Source organism: Balaenoptera physalus, assembly GCF_965194825.1.
Source record: "Balaenoptera physalus genome assembly, chromosome: X".
Lineage (NCBI taxonomy): Eukaryota > Metazoa > Chordata > Mammalia > Artiodactyla > Balaenopteridae > Balaenoptera > Balaenoptera physalus.
In genome coordinates, this window is record NC_138903.1 from 113,650,519 (window position 1) to 113,672,729 (window position 22,211).

The window sequence follows — 22,211 nt, forward strand, 5'->3', positions numbered from 1 at the left end:
TCTTACCTGAAATCCTTGGGAACATGTGCATTCCAGAACTTGGAATTGTTAGGTTTTAAGTATATAATGCATACACCGTATAGTAACACCCAACACAGTAAGGGGCAGCAACCCAGTCACACACATTAATGTTTCTATGACCAAGCACACCGAGTGGAATAAACAAGACTCTAAGTAGCTTCTCTCCAGTTCAGGTCAGGTTTTACTGACAAATGACTTACAAAAACTTGATTTTTAGTCCTATTTTGATTTCTAGATTATAGATAAGAGACTATGGACCTATATTCTTAGAACTGGAAATGTATTTTTCTCTACTGTTTTTATTTCTTTCCTGTTTTAGAATCCTTCATCACCACATGAAATAAAACGGCTTATATTTGGAAATAACAACAAATCACGAAAATAAAAACATGTGCAAGAGTGGAGAAGCTTATCTCGATCTGGGCAAGCTTTTGATTTTCAGAAGTCCATAAAAACGATGAAGCATCGGAAATAGAAACTGACAACTCTCAGAGCTTAGAAAATGAAACTGGGTAGAAAAAGTTCCACATGGCTTAGTACAAATAATTTAGTTTTGTCCCTTACCTTCACTCCAAGTTTTTTTTTACTGAAAATAAATGCTTTTAAAATTCCATTTATCCCTCTAGAAGATCCTAAATACAGAAATAATAATAACTTTGCTTTAATATAATAATTTAATATAATATTCTGATTTTGCTTGCTTTTCACAAACATAAAACTAAAGGTGTAGATTTGGGTTAGTTCAGCAGTTCTTGCCTCAATTTGCACACAAAAAAAGACATTTAAAAGTAAATTGGTTTTCTCAGGGTATATGCCCAGCAGTGAGATTGCTGGGTCATATGGTAGTTCTATTTTTAGTTTTTTAAGGAACCTCCATACTGTTCTCCATAGTGGCTGTATCAATTCACATTCCCACCAACAGTGCAAGAGGGTTCCCTTTTCTCCACACCCTCTCCAGCACTGATTGTAGATTTTTTGATGATGGCCATTCTGACCGTCATACCTCATTGTAGTTTTGACTTGCATTTCTCTAAAAAAAAAAAAAAAAGGTTCTAAAGAACCTAGGGTCAGGACAGGAATAAAGACGCAGACGTAGAGAATGGATTTGAGGACACAGGGAAGGGGAAGGGTAAGCTGGGACGAAGTGAGAGAGTGGCATGGACATATATACACTACCAAATGTAAACTAGATAGCTAGTGGGAAGCAGCCGCATAGCACAGGGAGATCAGCTCTGTGCTTTGTGACCACCTAGCGGGGTGGGATAGGGAGGGTGGGAGGGAGACGCAAAAGGGAGGGGATATGGGGATATATGTATACATATAGCTGATTCACTTTGTTATACAGCAGAAACTAACACACCATTGTAAAGCAATTATACTCCAATAAAGATGTTTTAAAAAAAGTAAATTGAGGGCTTCCCTGGTGGCGCAGTGGTTGAGATCTGCCTGCCAATGCAGGAGACACGGGTTCGGGCCCCGGTCTGGGAAGATCCCACATGCCGCGGAGCAACTAGGCCCGTGAGCCACAACTACTGAGCCTGCGCGTCTGGAGCCTGTGCTCCGCAACAAGAGAGGCCGCGATAGTGAGAGGCCCGCGCACCGCGATGAAGAGTGGCCCCCGCTTGCCGCAACTAGAGAAAGCCCTCGCACAGAAACGAAGACCCGACACAGCCAGAAATAAATAAATAAATAAAGGAGTTCCTTTAAAAAAAAAAAAAGTAAATTGATTTTTTACAAAGTAAATGGATTTACATTTAAACTATTGCTTGAAAAGAAATATAATACAATACTGTCATTAACAAACCAACTTTTTACATACCTAGTGACTTTAATTTTGTAAAAGGTGATAATATTGTATGGATGTTCATATTTTCCCTCCAATTTTCTTTTACCTATAAAATTATTCCCACTCCTTTCCCCCCATAGCCTCAAAGTTTTAGGAGATTTTACATTATGACTGAAACATGCCTTTTCACTTGTCTTATTAATGTGGGAAAGCCACCTTACTCCTTGACTTCTTATTGCCCCAATCTACTTGTTTTAGATCTTCTGCAGTCAGACCACATGTACAGAGGTAGAGCTTCCTTCCTCACACTTAGGATTCAATTCTTTTTTTTTTAAATTTGATCATTTATACATAATAATATGATTGCCATTTTAGCGATAATTAGAACCTCTACTGTGTCATATAATTATCATTTCTTTTTAGTGATTGGAATAATTAAGATCTAGTCTCTTAGCAAGTCTGATAATACAACATTATTGCCTATATTCATTATATCGTGCAAAGATTCAATTCCTGTAGGTGTTTGCTCAACAAATATTTCTTGAATTAATGAATAAAATAAGGAAGTAGAAATTCTTCCCAGTTCTACTGATAAGGACTGAACATTTTGAAGAATTCTTTGCAAAGAAGTTTTGGCCATATCCCATTGTACAGGCTGCTTAATAATAAATTAGTAACTTCAAATACCACAGGCTAGCATTAGAATAGTACCTAAATTAGCAAATTCATTTCTGTAGATTTCATAATCTCCTGTTTTTCCATACTCCCAGAAGGCCTTTTCCAGAAATACATCCACACAATTGAGGCACCTAGGAATCTCAAGTGGTTAAGAGGTCTATATGCTCTTGAATCTTGTTTTCTGAATGTCAAACTTATTTTTCTGACATGGATAAAACACAGGATAGGACAAGCCTAGATGATCTGTCCATTGTAGTTAGATGCCTCTTGTGTGAAACACTCTGAAGGCACCAGAAGAAAAATGATTTAGAAGACAGAAAAAAAAAATCTAACTCTATTCTGCAAAGTTAAGTCCTTCACAGTACTAGGGTTCAGTCACTGAGAATTCACCACGTGCCAGAGACTGTACAAAATGCTGAGGACACAAAGATAAATATGACATAACTCCTGTCTCAGACAGCGTATAGTTTAGGAGGGGAGAACGGCTGCTACTATTCTGAATATCAGAAAATGAACCTGACACAAATCACAAGAGACTCAAGGCTGCTCAGTTTGGTTTTTAATCCTTAGGTCAGAGGAACGGAAGGGAAAGAGTCATTATTCATCAGAACAGTAGTTTCCAAACTTGCCTGATCATATGAATTACATCAAGGGGCTTGTTAAATATAAATTCCCAAGGCTCTCTCCTAGAGATTCTCATTCAGTACTTTTAGGGTTGGCCCTCCACTCAATTTATATGACCAGGCAAGTTTTGGAAACATAAAACTTACAATATGCAACAACTCCCTTAAAATATTAGAAAATGTCTAGAAAATACAACATATTAATTGGTTGCAGAAAATGCTGACTTGTTAAAATTTTCTTCTGGAAAGTTTTGCCTCAGCAGAAAGAGTGGGTAAAGGCTCATCTTCTAGGCTTCAAAGAAAGTGTCATTTGGCAGTGTCCAGGAAGCCTGGATCCTTGCCCACAAGATGTCCAGTTTCCTTTTTAAAGAGGTGAGAAGGATTCTGAACAGAGAAAAATGTTCAAACATTTGACCCTCACCTCAGGGGTCGGTGATCAGTCTGATCACATCGGTGGCACAATGTTTGATAACCAAATAAAATACTACAGAACAGAAAATATCTACTACCTAACCAATCTGCTCAGTGCTGAATGCAGATATAAAGTGGTGACTATTAATTACCTTTAATCATTTCTGGAAAGAGGCAGAGCATCCAAATAAAGTAAATAAACAAATAATAGCAATTATGGTTTTAAGGTAAAAGGCAACATATAATGGAAATGAACCTGACAATGGTGACAGATGTGGATGAGATGTTTCAAGGGAGGTTTCAAGTTTGCTGTAATCCTGGCAAAGAACTAGTGGGGAGGAAGGGAAAAACGGAGGGGAAATGGCATATCAACAAACAATGCCTCTTTCTGATCTATGCAAAAACATATGGTAAATGCTGCTATGCGCAAAAGAAACCAGATTAAAAGCAATCAGTAATCAAGCCAGAAAACAAGGTTGATTCCTTAAATGACAGAAGCATTGCTTTTTGAAATTGTAACCACCCCCACCCACTGCTAAAGGTAATGATGTTATACTCTGGTGCTTGGCCAAAGGACAAAGAGTAAGTGTATACAAAGAAATGATGGATATGTCGAGAAGTCAGAATATATTCTACAGCAGACTGCCTTAAAATAAAGTCATGCAATGGAAAAGAACATTTTCAGTGAGTATTTTTCAGTAGTTCTAATATCACCAACCACCTCAGATGTCTCATAAATCAATTTACCTTTGCAAATCCATACTTAATTGATGTGAACTTTTGGTCAGACTTCAGAATGCTGGCAAAAGTTGTGAGTTTTAAGCAAAATAAGTACACAAAGTTTGAAAGCCCAGTGTGAATGAAAATCTTCAGCTTACCTAAATTTCTGTCCAACTTACATAGAGCATCCTCATTTCAATGCACAAAACCCATACAGATGACATCATAGACAGGAGGTTAGTTTTTAAAATCTAATCTGGTTTTTAAGTTCCCAAAGCAACATGTCTTAGAACATACGTCAGGTATACCCATCAGGAAACATTTTCTTGAGGCACAGCAACTGGAAAAACTATTCAAATGCACATTTCCGTAGACTCTCACAATCTAAGGGAAATATTTTCCACTTTTTTTTTTAAAGCACCCAGAAGGCAGTTCCAAATTGAAAAGGCCTCAAGGCAGTTCCACACTGACATAGCAAATGTGAATATCCTCGGGTGGCCAAAGATGATTGATAAAAGAAACAAGAACAACAAAACAGCACCTCCTACAGGTGGATAATTCTTTACCCCCCTGAAATTGTGCGGGTTGGAAATCAGCAGGCTCAAGACATGCTTAGATAAATTCAAGGAATCTGATGCCCAATGGGCTAAAGGGGAACCGGATTAATCCTTAACCTTTTGAGGTCAAACTTTAGGAAGCAGTGTGGAGTTGAGGCAAGAGGATTAGGGACCTAGAGACTGGCAAACTAACCTTTGCTCTGCCTGTTACTTAGGTATGTGACCTTGGGCAAGCAATTTCACCTCTCTGTGCCTCGGTTTATTATCTATAAAATGAGTGGGCTGAACTTTACTACGAAATCCCTTCTAGCTCTAAAATTTGCTGAAACAACTTCAGGGAGGGCAAATACAATGCGTTCTGCAAACTGTTTGTTCGAAGCGTTGAGACTACCAAGAATTACACTGAGCAGGCATCTCAGACTAATTCTGGGCCAACTCTTCCCCGTGGCTGGCGCACGGCGTACTGACTCCTTACTTGCACTGATTGCACTGTTTCTGTTTCACAGGGCACTCAAATCTATGAATCTGATCTGGGGTTTGGAAGGTAGGCAGGTAATATGCTCATTTACAGAAGGAACTGAGGCGTAGGGCTTAAGTGTCCTGCTTAAAGTCTCTCAATCGATAAATGACAAAGTCTACTTCACCTCATTGCTCTAAAAAGGCGAACTGGGGGTGGCCGGGAGGTGGCATTGGACAATACGAGACAGCCAGCTGTTCTGTTATACCTGAACAGCAAACCGTCCCAGGAAAAGGCCTCAAGCCGACTGACTACTGGGCTCAAATCCCTTGAAGGTCAGGCCGGCACCGGCTTGCGAAACTCACGGTTTGGATCCCGCCAATTCGGAATTCACGCGACTGTAAGTGTGTTTATAGTTTTTCCCCAGGGGTGGGGGTGGGGGGGGGAGGCCTGAGGGGCATAGGGAGCCTGTAGAACCCAGGCCCTTGGTCTTCAAGGTGGGGTTTGTCCGGGATGGGTCAGTCACCTGGGAGCCGGTTCCTCTGCCTCGGGCCTCGGACGCACACCGTCCGCACCAAGGGCGCCAGCTTCTGCTTCAAAGCACCCGCCGCCAGGCCTCCACACCGGTACATTTCGGCAACCGCTACTCTGGACCTCCTCCTCCTTTCCTTTCTTCTTAAGCACGTACCCACAGGTCAAACACCGTGGGCCTTGGCCCGTTCCTCCGGCTCCCTTCACACGCACTCTACGTAGGCTCCTCCTCCCAGCCCCGGGTGGGCATTGGACAGCTAAGCCGGCCTTCTAGAGCAGGGGAAGGGGAAGCGCGACTGGAGACCTACTGCGCAGGCGTAACGCTCAGCGCCGCATTGCGATTGGTCCGCACGGGGAGAAGCTGGGCGCATGCGCCTAGCTGTCCGAACACTTGGAAAGACCCCAGGCTGAGTTGCTTGCAAGCTTCTGCGGGTTTGATGGCAACGCGTTCCGCTAAGAGAGCTCAAAAGCTGTCCAAGGAGGGACCGGCGGGGCCGCCTTGCCTGGCGGTTGTGGCCGGTGCTGCCGCTGTGTCGATGGCGGGAACCTGTAACGGCACCTCACAAAGCGTGGCCCCAGCACCGCAGTTTGTTCTTCTGTTTTAGGCCACTAATTACTAGGTACTAAGCTTTCCGGGTTCTCTGGCTGTAGTCCACTTCCAGTCTTTCCGTAGGTCCAGCCGGGGGACCTGGCTTCCCAGATTCGGAGTGGACTTCCGTCTTTTACAAATTGCTGGCGCTTTCCCACCCAGCCCCTGTTTGCAGGACAAGTAATCATTCCGCGCTCTCTTTCCCAAATCGCTTTTATATTGTGCAGTTCTGTGTCCTAGATGCTGTACGAGGTGCTGCGGACAGTCTCCTGCTATTATGGCTTCCGTGCTTGAGAGCAAGATGCTGGCAAAAAGAGTTCGTGCTTCACAGACTTTCTGTGAGAGTATTCCTAAGCAGGATTTTAAGAGTTGTGGGAGGAGTAGGGTGAGGGGCTGAGTGTAAATAGGTGTTTTGACTCTACCAAATGTAAGCTAAATTGGAAATAAATTATTGGCTGTATGCAAAACATAACATATGCCTATTTCAAAGTTTTGAGTTACATGTTCATTTAACAGGTATTTATTGAGCACTTGCCACTTGGACTGTGCTATTAAAGGAGCTCTGGGATATGAAAAGTATAGGAAGTGGTCACTGTCTAGTTGGGGAGATGACATATACTGGTCATTTAAATAATAAATAATATCTGATGTAGTGCAAGAGCAAGAGAAAATATGGGATGGAATAGCTAAGGAAGGACTTCATGTAAGAAGTGTTACTTGAGCTGTGTCTTGAAGGATGAGTAGTAAAATTCAAATAGTGGAGGAGAAGGAATGATATTTCAGATGGTGAATACTCTGGGACCAAAGGTAATATTTTCAGTGGTTAAGCACCATTGACTTTGCATCCGGTCTGCCCCAGGTTGAATCCTGGCTCTGCCACTTGGGCAAGTCACTTAACTTGTGCCTCACTTTCCTCTTCTACCAATCTCATAGAGTTGTTATGAAGATTAAATGAGCTAATATTTGTAAAGTATCTTAGAGGAAGCACCATGCTGCTTGGAGGTATAAAACAAAACCCAGCACGTTTTCAGGGGACAATGGTAGAGAGTACATGCTAGGAAGTAAGTAAGGACAGGTGAATATGGTGGGGCCAGATTTGAACAGGCAAAAGAGTTTGGCCCTAATATTGTAGGTGATGAAGTTATTATCTTTAGTGGAATAGGGATAGAGAATGAAATTACAAAGTTGTTTTAGGAAGTTTAACCCAGGAAGCAGTATTTATTGGGTGAAAATGATCCAGGGTTCCCTTACTCATTAAGAATAGGTTAATGTTCAGAAGTGCAGGTAGTAGGTGCCTTTTTTTGTTAGTAAACTTATTTATTTTTATTTTTGGCTGCATTGGGTCTTCGTTGTTGCGTGCAGGCTTTCTCTAGTTGTGGCTAGCAGGGGCTACTCTTTGTTGCAGTGTGCGGGCTTCTCATTGCGGTGGCCTCTCTTGTTGCAGAGCATGGGCTCTAGGTGTGTGGGCTTCAGTAGTTGTGGCACGTGGGCTCAGTAGTTGTGGCTTGCAGGCTCTAGAGCGCAGGCTCAGTAGCTGTGGCGCACGGGCTTAGTTGCTCCGCGGCATGTGGGATCTTCCTGGACCAGGGCTCAAATCCGTGTCCCTTGCATTGGCAGGTGGATTCTTAACCACTGCGCCACCAGGGAAGTCCCAGTAGTTGCCTTTTAACCTAGCGCTGTTTGGGGGGATAAATATTGAAAATATCAATTCCACAATAAGGTAAAAAATTATTTCTACTTATTTCATATTTTAAAGGTCTTGCAGACATTGACATTTATTGCTATTTCTAAAAGCCAATAATAAACATGGATTGATTAAATACAAAGTTAATCATATCTGTTGGTGAAAGAAGCTTTGGAAAACACTATCACAATCATGACGATCAGATACCTATGAAAACAACTGGGTGTATTTGAAAGACAGTCATTTAATGATGCACAATTAACATACAAAAAAGACATTGTACAGCACATTTATTTTTGCAATAGATACCATGAGGTTTTCTTGTCCTCTTAATAAAAAATTATATTTTATCATTTTGGGTGGCAAAAGCAACTTACACATATTGAATAACTCCAAAAATATAAGTGAAATTTCCCCAAAATCTCACTCCACAGAGTATTTTATTAGGGCATGGGGCCCATTTTGATATACCACATTTCCAGAAATCAGTGTTTCTACCTTACAAATATAATGTGAACTCTCAGACTCAGTGACAAGTTTTTGCTGGGAGCATATGTCTAAATAATCTTATGTGGATGTAATATTTTTTTATATCTCCCAGAAAGTTAGCATTAATTATGGCTATGAATTAGCAAAGCTTCTTTTCACTCTTTTTTTTTTTTTTTTTTGGCTGTGTTGGGTCTTCGTTGCTGCGTGCAGGCTTTCTCTAGTTGCAGCGAGCAGGGGCTATTCTTCATTGCCGTGCGTGGGCTTCTCATTGCGGTGGCTTCTCTTGTTGTGGAGCACGGGCTCTAGGCGCGCAGGCTTCAGTAGTTGTACCACGCGGGCTCAGTGGTTGTGGCTTGTGGGCTCTAGAGCGCAGGCTCGGTAGTTGTGGCGCACAGGCTTAGTTGCTCCACGGCATGTGGGATCTTCCCGGCCCAGGGCTCGAACCCGTGTCCCCTGCATTGGCAGGCGGTTTCTTAACCACTGCACCACCAGGGAAGCCCTTCTTTTCACTCTTACTTACTGGATATGCCTAATTAATAGTTACCTTTTTTAAAAAATAGCTACTCTTCTGTAGATAATGATCACCAGGAGCATTAGCTTCAAATTCAGAGGAGAATGATTCGGCCAACTATTATCTAGACATCGACCAATCAAAAACAAAATACTGTACAATGAGGATTACTGTTCACACTGGACAATGATAATTGGTATTCATAATGATGACCTTCGATTAGCCAACTAAGATTAAATCCTTCTCGAGGTTTAATATTGAATAGTATAATCTAGGGTTTTAGAAATGGGTGACCCACGTATATGCTAAAAGAGTTAGCTATAAATATATCTGCTAACTCAGCTTAAAAAGCTTCTTAACTAGAAGACCCCATTTTCCCCGCCATTTTGAGTAACTTGCACTTGGCTGAGCAGTCACATTCCAGTTTGCTTACAGATCTATCACTGATGCACTGAATTGTTTTCCTCATAGTGGGAATGGATTTAGTCATATTTGTCTCTTCTGCAGCTCAGCCTCACACACAAATAAGATGGTAACTCACGTGTGCTGCTGGAATCCCTGACCTTGATGGCGTTAGCAAATAACTCATACATTGGTGCTATTGGTATGTGTCAATATTTCCTTAGCTTATGAAGTATGTGGGAGGAGGGATAGAGTCTTAAAAGCAAACATAAACGGGCACATTTTATTGTATGTAAATTGTACCTCAGCAGAGTTGATTTCAAACAAATTCTGAACCTGCAAATCACTTTCGGCAGAGGGAATACTGGTCTTGACCAAGATGTGTGATGCTTATTAAGCCTTGGGAAGCTGCCCCCTAACACCGTAAGAAAGTTCTGTTCATTTATCATCTTCCACGCATAACCTAGGCTTCTGGCAAATTAGACCCAACCACTTTGTTCTACATTCAGTTGCAGAGGGGTGAACGCTCCTAGGGGTTTCTAATTCCTTTTGAAACTCCACCATTCTGGAAGGATTTATGATTATATGGAGGGCTCGGGAATGCAACACACTGTGAGGTTTATGCCATGTCCCAAGATCCCTCCACCTGGACCTGTAATGGTTAGCCCCGGAAACAAAGTCCCCTTTTGCTGAAGCTGCCACCACCAGCTTCCCCCTTCTTCTACCCCATGTTCGGCCCTCTCCCGTGGCGGGCCTTCCCCATTGGCCAGACAAACACAACCGACTGCGGCAGCCAATGGGAGCCACTCTCCTGAACATTCAGAGGATGGGTGCTCGTGGTGTGATGAGGGGAGGTTGGCGCCTGGCACGCGCCCCCCTACATCTGACAGGTCTGTGACAGAAACACTAACTCCCCCTACACACGCACACCCGTGCCCCTGCCTACCTCTCGCAGCTGCGCGGACCCCCATAACCCACAGCGTGTCTTGGCAGCGCCCTCCCCGGCTCCTTGGAGCGCGCGAGCGCACCTGCTTTCTCAATAAGACAGAGCATCGTTTTATCCTAAGGCTTGGGAGGGGGCTGCGGAGGCGCGGCGCAGCTGCCGGCCGCTTGGTGAAGGCGGTGAAGGAGGTATCTCCGCCCCGCACCCCACCCCCGCCGAGTAGTGTCGCTCCGAGGCCGAGGTGCTCCAGAGATGCCTGAGGGTGCAGCTCTCTTTGTCCTCCCCAGCTGTGCCCGCTGACCCCGTGCGCTCCAAGAAAGTGGGGGTGGGGAGCCCGAAACCTATAAACCTATAAAATAAATGGGGGCAAGGAGAAAAGAAGACCATCCTGGGGTGGTGTGTGCGGCTCTCCCCACCCACCCTTTCCTCCTTAGGCTTCCTCCCTCCGGTGTGTCCCTGGAGTCCAGGCAGGGGAGGGTCTAGGCGAAGGTGCGGTGGCGGCAGCGGCGGCCTGGGGAGCGCGGTAGGATCGCACGCCCGAGCGTCCCGTCCCAGCGCACAGGCGCAAGGAGAACGCTTGCCCACTCTCCTCCATCTCTCCTCCCCTCCCTGGCTTTTGTGTCGCTGTCTCAGAGCTGCTAGGAGGGTGCGCTGGAGGAGGGGGGGCGGCTGGGGTGAGAGGCACCCCTTCACGCGCGCGCGCGCACACGTTGCTGGCGCACGCACACACGCGCGGATACAGACACGCACGCACACACACACATATACACACACGCACAAAGCTCGCTCGCCTCGAGCGCACTAACGTGGCCGTTTTCTTTGTGTGGAGCCCTCGAGGGGGGTTGGGGCCCGGGTCCGGTCCGGGGGAGATGGCGCAGCCCATCCTGGGCCATGGGAACTTGCAGCCCGCCTCGGCCGCTGGCCTGGCGTCCCTGGAGCTGGACTCGTCGCTGGACCAGTACGTGCAGATTCGCATCTTCAAAATCATCGTGATTGGGGACTCCAACGTGGGCAAGACCTGCCTGACCTTCCGCTTCTGCGGGGGGACCTTCCCGGACAAGACTGAGGCCACCATCGGCGTGGACTTCAGGGAGAAGACCGTGGAAATCGAGGGCGAGAAGATCAAGGTGATCCAGACGGTCAGGTCCGGGAAGGGAGGGATCTGGGAGGGGGCCTTGCCAGAGGCGTTGCTCTAGTGGTTGTAAATGTCCAGCGCGTGGCTGTGTCGCCGCTTGCTGAGCCCAAGACCCTCGGCACGTCCTCATCCCCTTCGCCTCTCTCAGTGGCCCAGTACCCACCTCACCCGTTTTTTGAGGGCAGGCGGGAGTGGTTGCATTCATGCCCTTTGCCCCTGCCTGACAGCTCCCGGTAGGAAAAGCCTGTTTGATCCTATCCTTGACCCTGAGCTGGGAGCAGCGGCACCTGTGGGCAGAGGGCGGTATGAGGGATCTCCGTCCTGGTCTGTGGGATGGATCCCAAAGCGCTTTACACATCTTGAGGTCCCTTCTACCTCGTGGGTGCCAATAGGTTGCAAAAACCTGCTTTGGCTAAGTCCCCAGGCCTTGCGGGGGTGGGGGGAGATGGAAATCCATAGAGAATGAAAGCTGCTTTATTTTAAATTACAAGTTATAATTAAGTTTAAGGCTGATTTGGAATAGGAGTGGTGTGGGGTGCTTCTGGCACAAAGCCATGAGCCCTTTTAACGAAATTGAGACAGGGTTACCTGCCAACACTTCATAATAGATAAAACTAGTTCTTTTGGAAAGTACCCCTTAAATGATATCTTCTTTATTTGTCTGGGTACCTAAGGCCCGTTACTCATTCTGTTGGTATTGTCTTCAGCAGGCCTTTGTAAAAATGCAGAGCAACTTATCTGAGGGCTAAGGGAAGTGTCTTGGTGCCCCCCTCTCTTTAGTTTGTCAAGTAGGCTAAGTACAGATATTCTTGTCTGACCATTTGTGCTCACTTTTGGTTCAGAAAAGGTAGAAACTCGATAGGACAGTAGTATTTCAATGTGCAGAGGACGGAGGGAGGGAGGACATGGCAAGGGCAGCTTCATGTGTCAGAGGAGCAGAGGGGGCAGGGTTATGGGCAGGAAAGCCACCTCAGAAGGCACTGGGCACTAAAGACCAACTTCTTTAGACCCACAGCTGGCCTTTTCTTAATTCTTTTTGTCTTTTAATTAATTAATTAATTAATTAATTAATTTTTGGCTGAGTTGAGGCTTTGTTGCTGCGCGCGGGCTTTCTCTAGTTGCGGCGAGCGGGAGCTACTCTTCCTGCAGTGCACGGGCTTCTCATTGCGGTGGCCTCTCTTGTGGAGCACCAGCTCCAGGCACGCGGGCTTCAGTAGTCGTGGCATGCAGGCTCAGTAGTTGTGGCTCACGGGCTCTAGAGCACAGGCTCAGCAGTTGTGGCGCATTTGGCTTACTTGCTCTGTGGCATGTGGGATCCTCCCGGACCAGGGCTCGAACTCATGTACCCTGCATTGGCAGTTGGACTCTTAACCACTGTGCCACCAGGGAAGTCCCACAGCTGGCCTTTTCTTGAGCCTATGGTCGGACACTTTCGGGTGAAGGTAACCCTCCCTCCTGCTGGGTAAACAGCCCCAATGACCACAGGGCCTCTCTTCTGAGTGATGTGGAGAGAAGGACTGAGTAACTGAGGAGAATGATGCAATGCTCTAAACTGTACAAGATTCCTGACTCCTTCATTATTAAAATGAATGTGTTTTAAAATGGCTTCAGAGACCAGGCCAAGGCAATAGATGTCAGGAAGATGGGCAGCTCAGTATTGGTAAGGGAGTGCTCTTGAAAACAACTGAGACCCAGGATCAGGAAGATAGGGCACTGTTTGGAAACAGTGATATTTTTTTGCCCCTCGCATTTTGGAGGGAATTGCTACATTTCCTTTTAAAAGTCAAAGTAGGTATCTGTCTCCATCCTTTCCTAGGGCTCTTATGTCAATATCTGCTTGGCTAGGACTTCTTTAATGTAACATTGTAAGACTCTGGCATTTCTAAAACATGCCTTCTAAAATCCAAAATAGAAATGTACTTATGGATGTGCTCTTAAACCCTCAAAACCTTTTGAATTTAATGCTATCGCTTGTTTAAAATTGTGTCACATTGAGCCAACGAATCCTCTGGATTTAAGAGAGGGGGAAATAAGTCCCCTTGAAATTTAGATGGAGGAAAAAGGAAGCGTTTGGGAGTCTAGGGAAGGAGAACAGGGGGAGAGGAGAGGAGGAAGCCAGAAAGTGGGAGGTGAAAACGAGTGGAAGAGGGTCACTACCCAATGGCCTTGGGGAAATTTTGCAAAGATTCCTTCCCTTCTAACACCCAGTACTTGATCAAACTGGATTTTACAGTCTCTGCCAAAGATTCCGGACTTTTTCCCAGAGGGCAGAGCCTGTGACAATGTGACTCACTAGAAACAGAGCCCAGCACAGCACCACGTGCAGATAAGTGCTTAACACAGGCTTTTTTGGGAAGATGATATTTTCAAGAGGGCAAAACCTTGTGACACTGCTCATGGAGGAGCCCTCTGAGTGCAGATTCTGAAGGAGCTCAGGGTGGGGTGTGGGCGCAGCGGGATGGGGACCCTGCCTCTGGCAAAGCTGTTGCAAGCTCAGGGCCCCAGCCAGCAGGCAAGACCAGCATGTCCTTGGGGAGATGGCAGAGAATGGCAGCTAGCAAATGAGCTCCATAGGAGATGATTTTGCCCCATACTCCGGCTGGCCTGAAGTTTCTCAAGGAACAGGTACCCAAATCACGCTAGGAGGTGACTGCTTTTGGGGAAGAGAGAAAAGTCCCCAGGCTGAGGTGGCCCTAGACCACAGCCAGTGAGAGAAGCCTGTCAGGCTCTAAAATGCCAGTGCTCACAGGAGAGTGGCAGAGAGGTCTCAGCAAGCTCTTCTCTCAGTTCAAGAGTAGGGTGTGGCCTCTCCTGGGCTGCCCCCCTGTGTCCCAGGGTGGCACATACTGTCAACCCCTGCAGGGGGACGACTAATTTAGCATATTTGGAGCTACTGTCTTAATTACCAGGGCCATCCCTAGGGCCTTGAAGCCCCATTTGGTGTCTCCAATCAATGTGTCCCCCATGCCTTCACAAGATTTATAATCCAGTATTTCCTGGTTCACAAGAACATCAAGAAAAGCCTACAACGAGTAGGCAATAATCATAATAACACCAAGTTCTATTTATTGAAGAAGCAAAGAGCACAGGCTAGGCACTTTCCATGCACTATCTTATTTGATCTTCTCAGCAACCCTATGAAATTAGGACTATTATTACCATTCTTGTTTTAGAGATAAGGAGACCAAAGTTAGATTAAATAATTTGCCCCAAGGTATGTGGATCTGAGCTTCAGTCTTTGACTCTTGTGCCCAAGCACTTCGCCATCTCACTATCCTGCCTTCCCCGTGACAGGGCCAGGATTTCAACCTAGATGCCGAGCTCATGCTCTTTCCTACTGCTCTCTCCTCTAGCGGGGCAGTATCTGGCTGGGGGGCATTGTGCTCAGGGCGAGGTGGCATGCCGGGCAACCAGCCTTATGGTCTCTTCTAGGCCAGGGGCCCAGGGTTTCAGCCCCAGAACCCAGGAACCTTCAAGATGTCACCTTCAGCTGCACCCCAGACATTGAGCCGGGTTTTACTTTTTGCACCTTGACTGTCTCACCTTGGGTATGAGAATCAGAGGATGTTCAGAGATGGAAGAGACCTTAGAGCATCTCTAATCTGACTTCCTTATTTTACAGAGAGGAAACTGAGGCTCAGAGAGGGAGCGTGACTTGCTCAAGATCACCCAGGGCCCGGCCTACAACTCAGGTCTCCTATTCCCTTTTCGGTGCTCTTTCCACACACCATGCTGCCTGGCTTAGAAGAGCATGTAAATCCCCACTCTGGGCCAGCCCCATCGTCCATCCAACCCACAAAGTTACCTGTGACAGGGACATGGTAAGACATCATATGGGAAAGCTGACAGTCCTTCCTGACATCAGCCTAGGAAGGATGGAGGCCTCCCCCAATCCCCAAAGGCAGGGTGGAGCTTCCCTTAATGACCATTAAGTGTCTGTCACCTTACAGGTTTAGCTAAATATTGCGCCTGTCTCAGTCTAAAACATTGGAAAATGCCGACTGGGGCGTGTGTTTGGGGGTGGGCAGGTAGTAGAGGGGAGGCTCAGTTCTAATTTTTGAACCATTCCTTGTAAATTTTCATGCAAGCACCCCCTGCTGTCCAGTTGGGTTCCTCCTATAGCCTGGGCACCCCCTCTGCCCCAGCACTCCAGACCAGGCACGCTGCAGGACAGCCGAGGCTGTGGGCAGGTGCCGCTCAGGATTGTGGATTTCTCTTCCTCCGCTGATCACTTGGAAAAACACCTTCGTGTGTTACATTACCGAGTGGCTGAGCTAAGCGTTCCCTCGGAAGCTGCCCGCAGTCAGAATGACATCATGTCTTCCTTAGGGCTTCTGAGCTTCCATCTCCTGCCAGTTAGCTGAATGGTTAATTATCCAGCAGTTTTGTTGATTCTCTGTCTCCCTTGCTGCCTCTCTTGCTGTGGGTGAGTTTCTCTTTGTCGTCCTCCTTTGCCATTCTCTGTGTCAGCCTGGTGTGTGAACGTGGTGTATCTTAGATGCAGATGGGACAGCCAGCTAGCTGAAGAAAGATTTATCTTAAACTTTTCCCGTCATCCACTCGGGCATCCTCCAAAGGTTACAGATGTATTTTCTCTCTTTTTCCACTTCTACCCCCGCTCCACCAGCCTCCAACAAAAGGACATTCATGCCTTATCTGTAGAAAGACGCCAGATGTCTTCCCTAGGGATAAGAAATACCCATGTCAGCTAAGAGCACGTGCAGGGGGGAGGGACTTGCCGAAGCCTGCTCAGGCAGCGGTAGCCCCAGGAAAATGGTTTACAAGGCTAGATTTATCTTTGGCAGCTCCCCACCCTGTGCCCCTTGACTCTCCAGAGTCCCTGTCACTTTGGGCCTGCCCCCAGCCACCCATGGCATGTTGCTGGCCTTCCTCTCTCTTCCCCCTCCCCACTGACTGTGTTTGCCTTGGCTCTATCTCATCATCAAGAAGCCAAGCTTGGACTTTCCTGGCGAGCCAGTGGTTAAGACTCCACGCTTCCAATGCAGGGGACACAGGTTCAATCCCTGGTCGGGGCAGAAGGATCCCATATGCTGTGTGGTGCAGCCAAAAAAAGAAGCCAAGCTTTCTGCGCTTTCCAGGATGAGAACCAGCGGATCCAAGGAGCAGTGCTACCAGGACAGGGCTCATGGGCCCTCTGAGACAATGGCAACAGCTAATATTTGCAGAGCACTTTATATTGTGCAAAAGCTCTTCCTCGCATGTTATTTCATTTGGCTGGTCATTGACTCAGCTAGAAAGCTGAGGGGCTAGAACCCGGCTTTCCCAATTCCACATCTACTGCTGCGTTTCCAACAGCGCCAGCCCGATTAGCTGTCTGGCCAGACTTGATGGTGGCGGTTTCAGGCCAGGGACGAAGCGGGAGTGTATTAGGCACTGTGTCCTGTACTTACGAGGAATGCTACCAGATTGCTGTGTTTATCCTTAGTTTCCAGAGGAGGACGCTGAAGATAAAGTAACCTGACTGAGGACACCTAACTAGTAGGACGTGATTGGGTTGAGATTTGCACCCTAGTTGGTTTGACTCCACTATACCCCACTGGCCCTTCGGGAGAAAAGAGGGTCCTGGGGGCATGTGTGTGGCTAAGGGGCAGGCGTCAGATGCCGTGCCCACAGGAAGGGAGGACTGGGTGAGGGAGCGCCAGCTGCCAAAGGGAGAGGAGATGCTTTCATTGTCCGACAGAGGCCAGGGGTTTATGAGGATGCTGAGAAGGACAGGGACACTCAACCCAGAAACAAAATGAGGTCGGTCGTGTTCCAGCGAGCCTGACTGCCGTGCTCTCCCTTCGTGATAGCTCTTGAGGCCACAGCATTGGCTCTTCTGATTCTCTGCTGTGAGCAGCCTGCTTCCTGGCTCCCCTCTCACCACAGACAGGGGTGCAAAGAACTTGGGGTGGGGTTTCTAAAGAGCTGGAATGAGAGCAGTCGTTGAAATTCTGAGCCTCCAAATAAAAGCTTCAAGGCTCCCCAGGCACTGGAAAGGCAAAGGAGGTCTCCAGCAGAGAGGGCCCTCCCTGCAGTTCTGGCAGCTTGGGTAGCGTGCATAATTCTGAAGCCATAGAAAAGCCAAACAGCCAAACTACTCAGCACCAAACACCTCATACACTCCCACCCACGTTCCTGCTAGTGGCAGGTATTTTTAGAGTCCTGAGCTCATGGTGTTAAAGCATCTGCCACATGCCTGAGGGCTGGTAGGCATTCAGCCTTACTCAGAGGCAAGAGTTACGACTACCGGAGGGTGGGGGTGGGAGCCAAGTGGTAATGATATTCTCGCAGGATACCTGCCCTCTTCCCACTGACCTCCATTCCTTTCTTGGCCTGCTGTCCTCTTTCTTCCTGCTCAGAGCACCAGAGAGGTGGAAGAAATGAAAATCTCTTCTGTCTCTGCTTGCCGAAGCAAATCAGCCTTTGAGGACTTATGTTTTTCTGGGTAACCAAAGTCGAATGTTGTCTCTGAAATCACCTTGGCAGGTACCTAGGATGCCAGACAGTAGTTTTGCTGGCTCAGGCCAATACTGCGTTTTGATCACGATGACGATATTGATGACAAGCATGATGACGAGTGATCTGATGCAGAAAAAGACTGCTTACAGTCTAGCTGGAGGGATGCCAAGAACACTGATGAAACGACTAGAGAAAAAATAAATATATTCTAAATGGTGTGGTACAGACTCAAAGTGCGATAGGAATGCCTAAGGAAAGAGAATTGAAGAAAAGTTGGAGAAGGTTTTAGGAAGAAGGTGCAGTGTGAGCCGAGTCTGGAAGAATGGGTGAGCTTTGGATAGAGCGATGAGGGGGCAACCACCAAAGGTACAGAGGAGAGAATGAAGCAGGTGCAGCTGAGTAGTTGGAAACCAGGTTGGGTGGGGTCCGATTATGGCAGACAGAAATGTTTCCATTTTGATGCCACATGCAGTAGAGGGCTATCGGAATTGGCGGAAGAGGAGGGTGACATGCTGATGCAAGCAGGGATTTAGGAAGGCTAGTTTGAAAGCAGTGTGCAAGAGGCACTGGAGTGGAGACGTCTAGAATCCGAAAGACTTTGCTGTAGTCCAGGGGTGAGGAGAGGAGAGTCTGACCAAGAGACATGGAAATCTAAATAGAAGAAGGAGATGAATTCGAATGTCGTGCCAAAGGAACATGGTGGCCATCTCCATTGAGGAGATGAAGGGAAGCCTGGACAATGAAAACTGATGTTCACAATGATGACTCTGGGGCCCTGTAAGATCTTCATTCAGCAAAGAGATTTAATTACTAGATTATACTTACTGACTGCTAACTCCAAATAAAGGCTATACTTCGTTTTAAGAACCATAGTAGTCAATTAGTGACCATAATCACATTTTCTTTCATAACTGAGAATTGTATAAGGCGTTGGGACCATCGTTCTCAGCATGATTTCTCTTGTCCAAGACTTTGGATGTATAACGGGAAATAGATTGGGCTGAATGTGTTTAGACTCCAGAGTATCCCCTGGGAGTTGTATCTTTACATATGTTACTGATTGGCCTTATCCCAAAAGCTGAGATGCAGAAGAAAAATCCAGTGAGCTAAATTACCTTTTACATAACAAAGAAATGAACTTAAAATAAATTGAGCCACACGGTGAGATTTTAACACTAACTTTGTTTTCTTTAAAAAATCATTAAAAAAACCCCAAACCAAACCAAACCAAACAAAAAAAACCAAAGTGATGTATTCATGCAGTAGAAAATTTGGAAGATCCAAAAAAAAAGGGCTTCCCTGGTGGCGCAGTGATTGAGAATCTGCCTGCCAATGTAGGCAACACGGGTTCGAGCCCTGGTCTGGGAAGATCCCACATGCCGCAGAGCAACTAGGCCCGTGAGCCACAATTGCTGAGCCTGCGCGTCTGGAGCCTGTGCTCCGCAACAAGAGAGGCCGCGATAGTGAGAGGCCTGCGCACCGCGATGAAGAGTGGCCCCCGCTTGCCGCAACTAGAGAAGGCCCTCGCGCAGAAACAAAGACCCAACACAGCCATAAATAAATAAATAAATAAATAAATAAATAAATAAATAAATAAATAAATAAATAAATTTAAAAAAATACAAAAAAAGAGAAGAAAGTAAATATCACCTAAGTTCCACTGCTCATAAATAACCATTAATGTCCTGGCATATACACTTCCAGTCCTATGCATTTGTCTATGTTTAACTTTTTAAAAATAAATTGGGGCCATAGCATATGAAAAATTTTGTTTCCTACTTTTTTCACTTACTTATATTTTATGAGCATTTTCTACACCATTTATTCTATGAAAAGGTTATTTTAATGGCTGCATAATAGCCCATTGTATAGATATATATTGGGTTGGCCAAAAAGTTCATTCAGGTTTTTCATAACATTATATGGAAAACCCCAAACGAAATTTTTGGCCAACCCAATACATACGTTTTAGCTGCTCCTCTCCTAGTGAACATTTAGGTTGTTTCCTGTTTTTTTTTTTTTTTAAGTGATTAAGATCTTTGTGCAGAATTTTGACCACATATCTCTTTTTTTCTTTTTTTGCTCCCCCCCGTTTTATTGAGATATAATTGACGTACATGACTGTATAAGGTTAAGGTGTGCAGCATAATGGTTTGAGTTACATATATTGTGAAATAATTACCACAGTAAATTTAGTGAGCACCTATCATCTCATACAGATACAATAAAAAGAAAAAGCCAAAAAAAGAAACAGTTTTTCCTTGTGATGAGAATTCTTACGATTTATTCTCTTAACAACTTTCATATATATTATACAGCAGTGGTAACTACGGTCATCATGCTGTATATTATACCCCAAGTACTTATTTACGTTATCTGCTATTTCTTTTGTATAGATTTCTGGAAGTGGGATTCTAGGCTCTAAGAGTTTTGTACATTTTTAAGGTTTTTGATAATATTGCCAAATTGCCCTCCAGGAAAGTTGACCGATTTACATTCCAGTTTTTCAACTAAAAACCTTAAGAAAGACTTAATAAACCTTGAAAGAAACTTCTCTCTATATGTTGATAAGTCCATTCTGCCAATTTGTCGAAGAACCACTTCCTGTGTCAGGGCTTGTCACCTCATTTTTATAATGCCACAGAACCATGTTTTCTCCTATCTGTTCATGTTTCATTTTCTGACTCCAAATACGGGTCTTTGTATCTTCCAGGTTCAGGTGTGGGACACCGCCGGTCAGGAACGCTTCCGAAAAAGCATGGTCGAGCATTACTACCGCAATGTGCATGCCGTGGTCTTTGTCTATGACGTCACCAAGATGACATCCTTCACCAACCTCAAAATGTGGATCCAAGAATGCAATGGGCATGCCGTGCCTCCACTAGTCCCGAAGGTGCTTGTGGGCAACAAGTGTGACTTGAGGGAACAGATCCAGGTGCCCTCCAACTTAGCCCTGAAATTTGCCGATGCCCACAACATGCTCTTATTTGAGACATCGGCCAAGGACCCCAAAGAGAGCCAGAACGTGGAGTCAATTTTCATGTGCCTGGCTTGCCGATTGAAGGCTCAGAAATCCCTGCTCTATCGTGATGCTGAGAGGCAGCAGGGGAAGGTGCAGAAACTGGAGTTCCCACAGGAAGCTAACAGTAAAACTTCCTGTCCCTGCTGAAACCAAACGGTGTAAATACAAGAGCAATTATCACTGGAGGTTTTTTTCTTTCCCTTTTTTCCGTGCCTGTGTAACACTGACACCTGCTTGTTTCCATACAAATTGATATTAAAATAAAATTTGTATAGATTATCATATGCCTTCATGTCTTGCTTTCCTCCAAGAAGACATTTCTGATTGTGATGAGTGGAAGAGGCAGCTCGCCCTACTAGAAAGGCACACTCCCTACCAGCCTTCTACGCTGCCTGAAATGCTCATCCTTTGAGTCACTTCTTCAGGACTAATTCATTCTCTCACATGATGTCATCAGTGGTCAGAAACACCCGGAGGGGGTGGAATACAGGACAGGTATGTGGTTCTAGAGAGCCAGTGCAGGCGGAGGGATAGAGAAGTTTTGAGAGCAGACATTGACTCATCATTATTTCCTAGGTTCCTAGGATGTCGAGAGTAGGCTGCTCTCTTCTTATTTCCCAAAATTTTAAAATAAAAATACAGGTTGCCCAGGCTTCCCTGGTGGCGCAGTGGTTGAGAATCTGCCTGCTAATGCAGGAGACACGGGTTCAGGCCCCGGTCTGGGAAGATCCCACATGCCGCGGAGCAACTGGGCCCGTGAGCCACAACTGCTGAGCCTGCGCGTCTGGAGCCTGTGCTACACAACAAGAGAGGCCGCGATAGTGAGAGGCCCGCGCACCGCGATGAAGAGTGGCCCCCGCTTGCCGCAACTAGAGAAAGCCCTCGCACAGAAACGAAGACCCAACACAGCCAAAAATAAATAAATTTATATATACAAAAAATATATATATAGGTTGCCCAACAGGCCCAGTTCCTTCCAACGCCGTTAGCTCCTGCTTCCCCATTTTTCACCAAGCAGCCCCTGATACCAAAAGTATTTCTTTCCCCCTGCCCTTTCTTGAAGAGGGCAGGGTTCAAGCTAACATAGGTCTATGATGCCCCCAGATCTTTGCTGGAAGAAATGTAACAGGAGGATTCAGCCCCTACGTTCCAAGACCCTCTGATTTAGTTGTGAGAACAACGTACACACT

At 45.9% G+C, this 22,211-nt stretch overlaps 2 protein-coding genes and 1 long non-coding RNA gene across 6 annotated transcripts in view; 2 read left to right on the forward strand and 1 right to left on the reverse strand.

The window, feature by feature from the left end:
* The window catches only part of LOC309652029, a 42,032-nt gene extending 36,263 nt beyond the window's left edge, over positions 1–5,769 (forward strand). Inside the window, exon 4 of the long non-coding RNA XR_014258513.1 lies at positions 341–5,769. This is a non-coding gene — a long non-coding RNA (uncharacterized lncRNA). The remainder of the gene's footprint in view (positions 1–340) is intronic.
* The window catches only part of AIFM1 (apoptosis inducing factor mitochondria associated 1), a 28,265-nt gene extending 22,231 nt beyond the window's left edge, over positions 1–6,034 (reverse strand). Inside the window, exon 1 of the mRNA XM_082445344.1 lies at positions 5,780–6,034. Coding sequence (XP_082301470.1) covers positions 5,780–5,885 — 106 coding nt within the window. The 5' untranslated portion in view covers positions 5,886–6,034. The remainder of the gene's footprint in view (positions 1–5,779) is intronic.
* A 123-nt stretch (positions 6,035–6,157) lies between these two features.
* Positions 6,158–21,300, forward strand: RAB33A (RAB33A, member RAS oncogene family). 4 transcript variants are annotated; one of them, XR_014258509.1, is made up of 3 exons: positions 6,158–6,404; positions 6,614–9,661; positions 20,713–20,768. XR_014258509.1 is itself a non-coding variant. In XM_082445454.1 (2 exons), the coding sequence occupies exons 1-2, from the start codon at positions 11,272–11,274 to the stop codon at positions 20,819–20,821; spliced, it is 384 nt and encodes a 127-aa protein (XP_082301580.1). In that variant the 5' UTR covers positions 10,421–11,271; the 3' UTR covers positions 20,822–20,945. The 4 variants fall into 4 exon arrangements, 3 of the variants coding, with proteins under 3 accessions (XP_082301580.1, XP_082301578.1, XP_082301579.1); XM_082445454.1 differs by lacking the exons at positions 6,158–6,404; positions 6,614–9,661 and adding an exon at positions 10,421–11,546 and having other exon boundaries at positions 20,713–20,945; XM_082445452.1 differs by lacking the exons at positions 6,158–6,404; positions 6,614–9,661 and adding an exon at positions 10,427–11,541 and having other exon boundaries at positions 20,713–21,300.
* Positions 21,301–22,211: the final 911 nt, after the last annotated feature.

Excerpts from the sequence above, each read along its gene's own strand:
- RAB33A (XM_082445452.1), top strand. The coding sequence starts at position 11,272 with ATGGCGCAGCCCATCCTGGGCCATGGGAACTTGCAGCCCGCCTCGGCC. Across the intron at positions 11,542-20,712 it reads AGATCAAGGTGATCCAGACG|GTTCAGGTGTGGGACACCGC; the intron begins GTCAGGTCCGGG and ends TGTATCTTCCAG.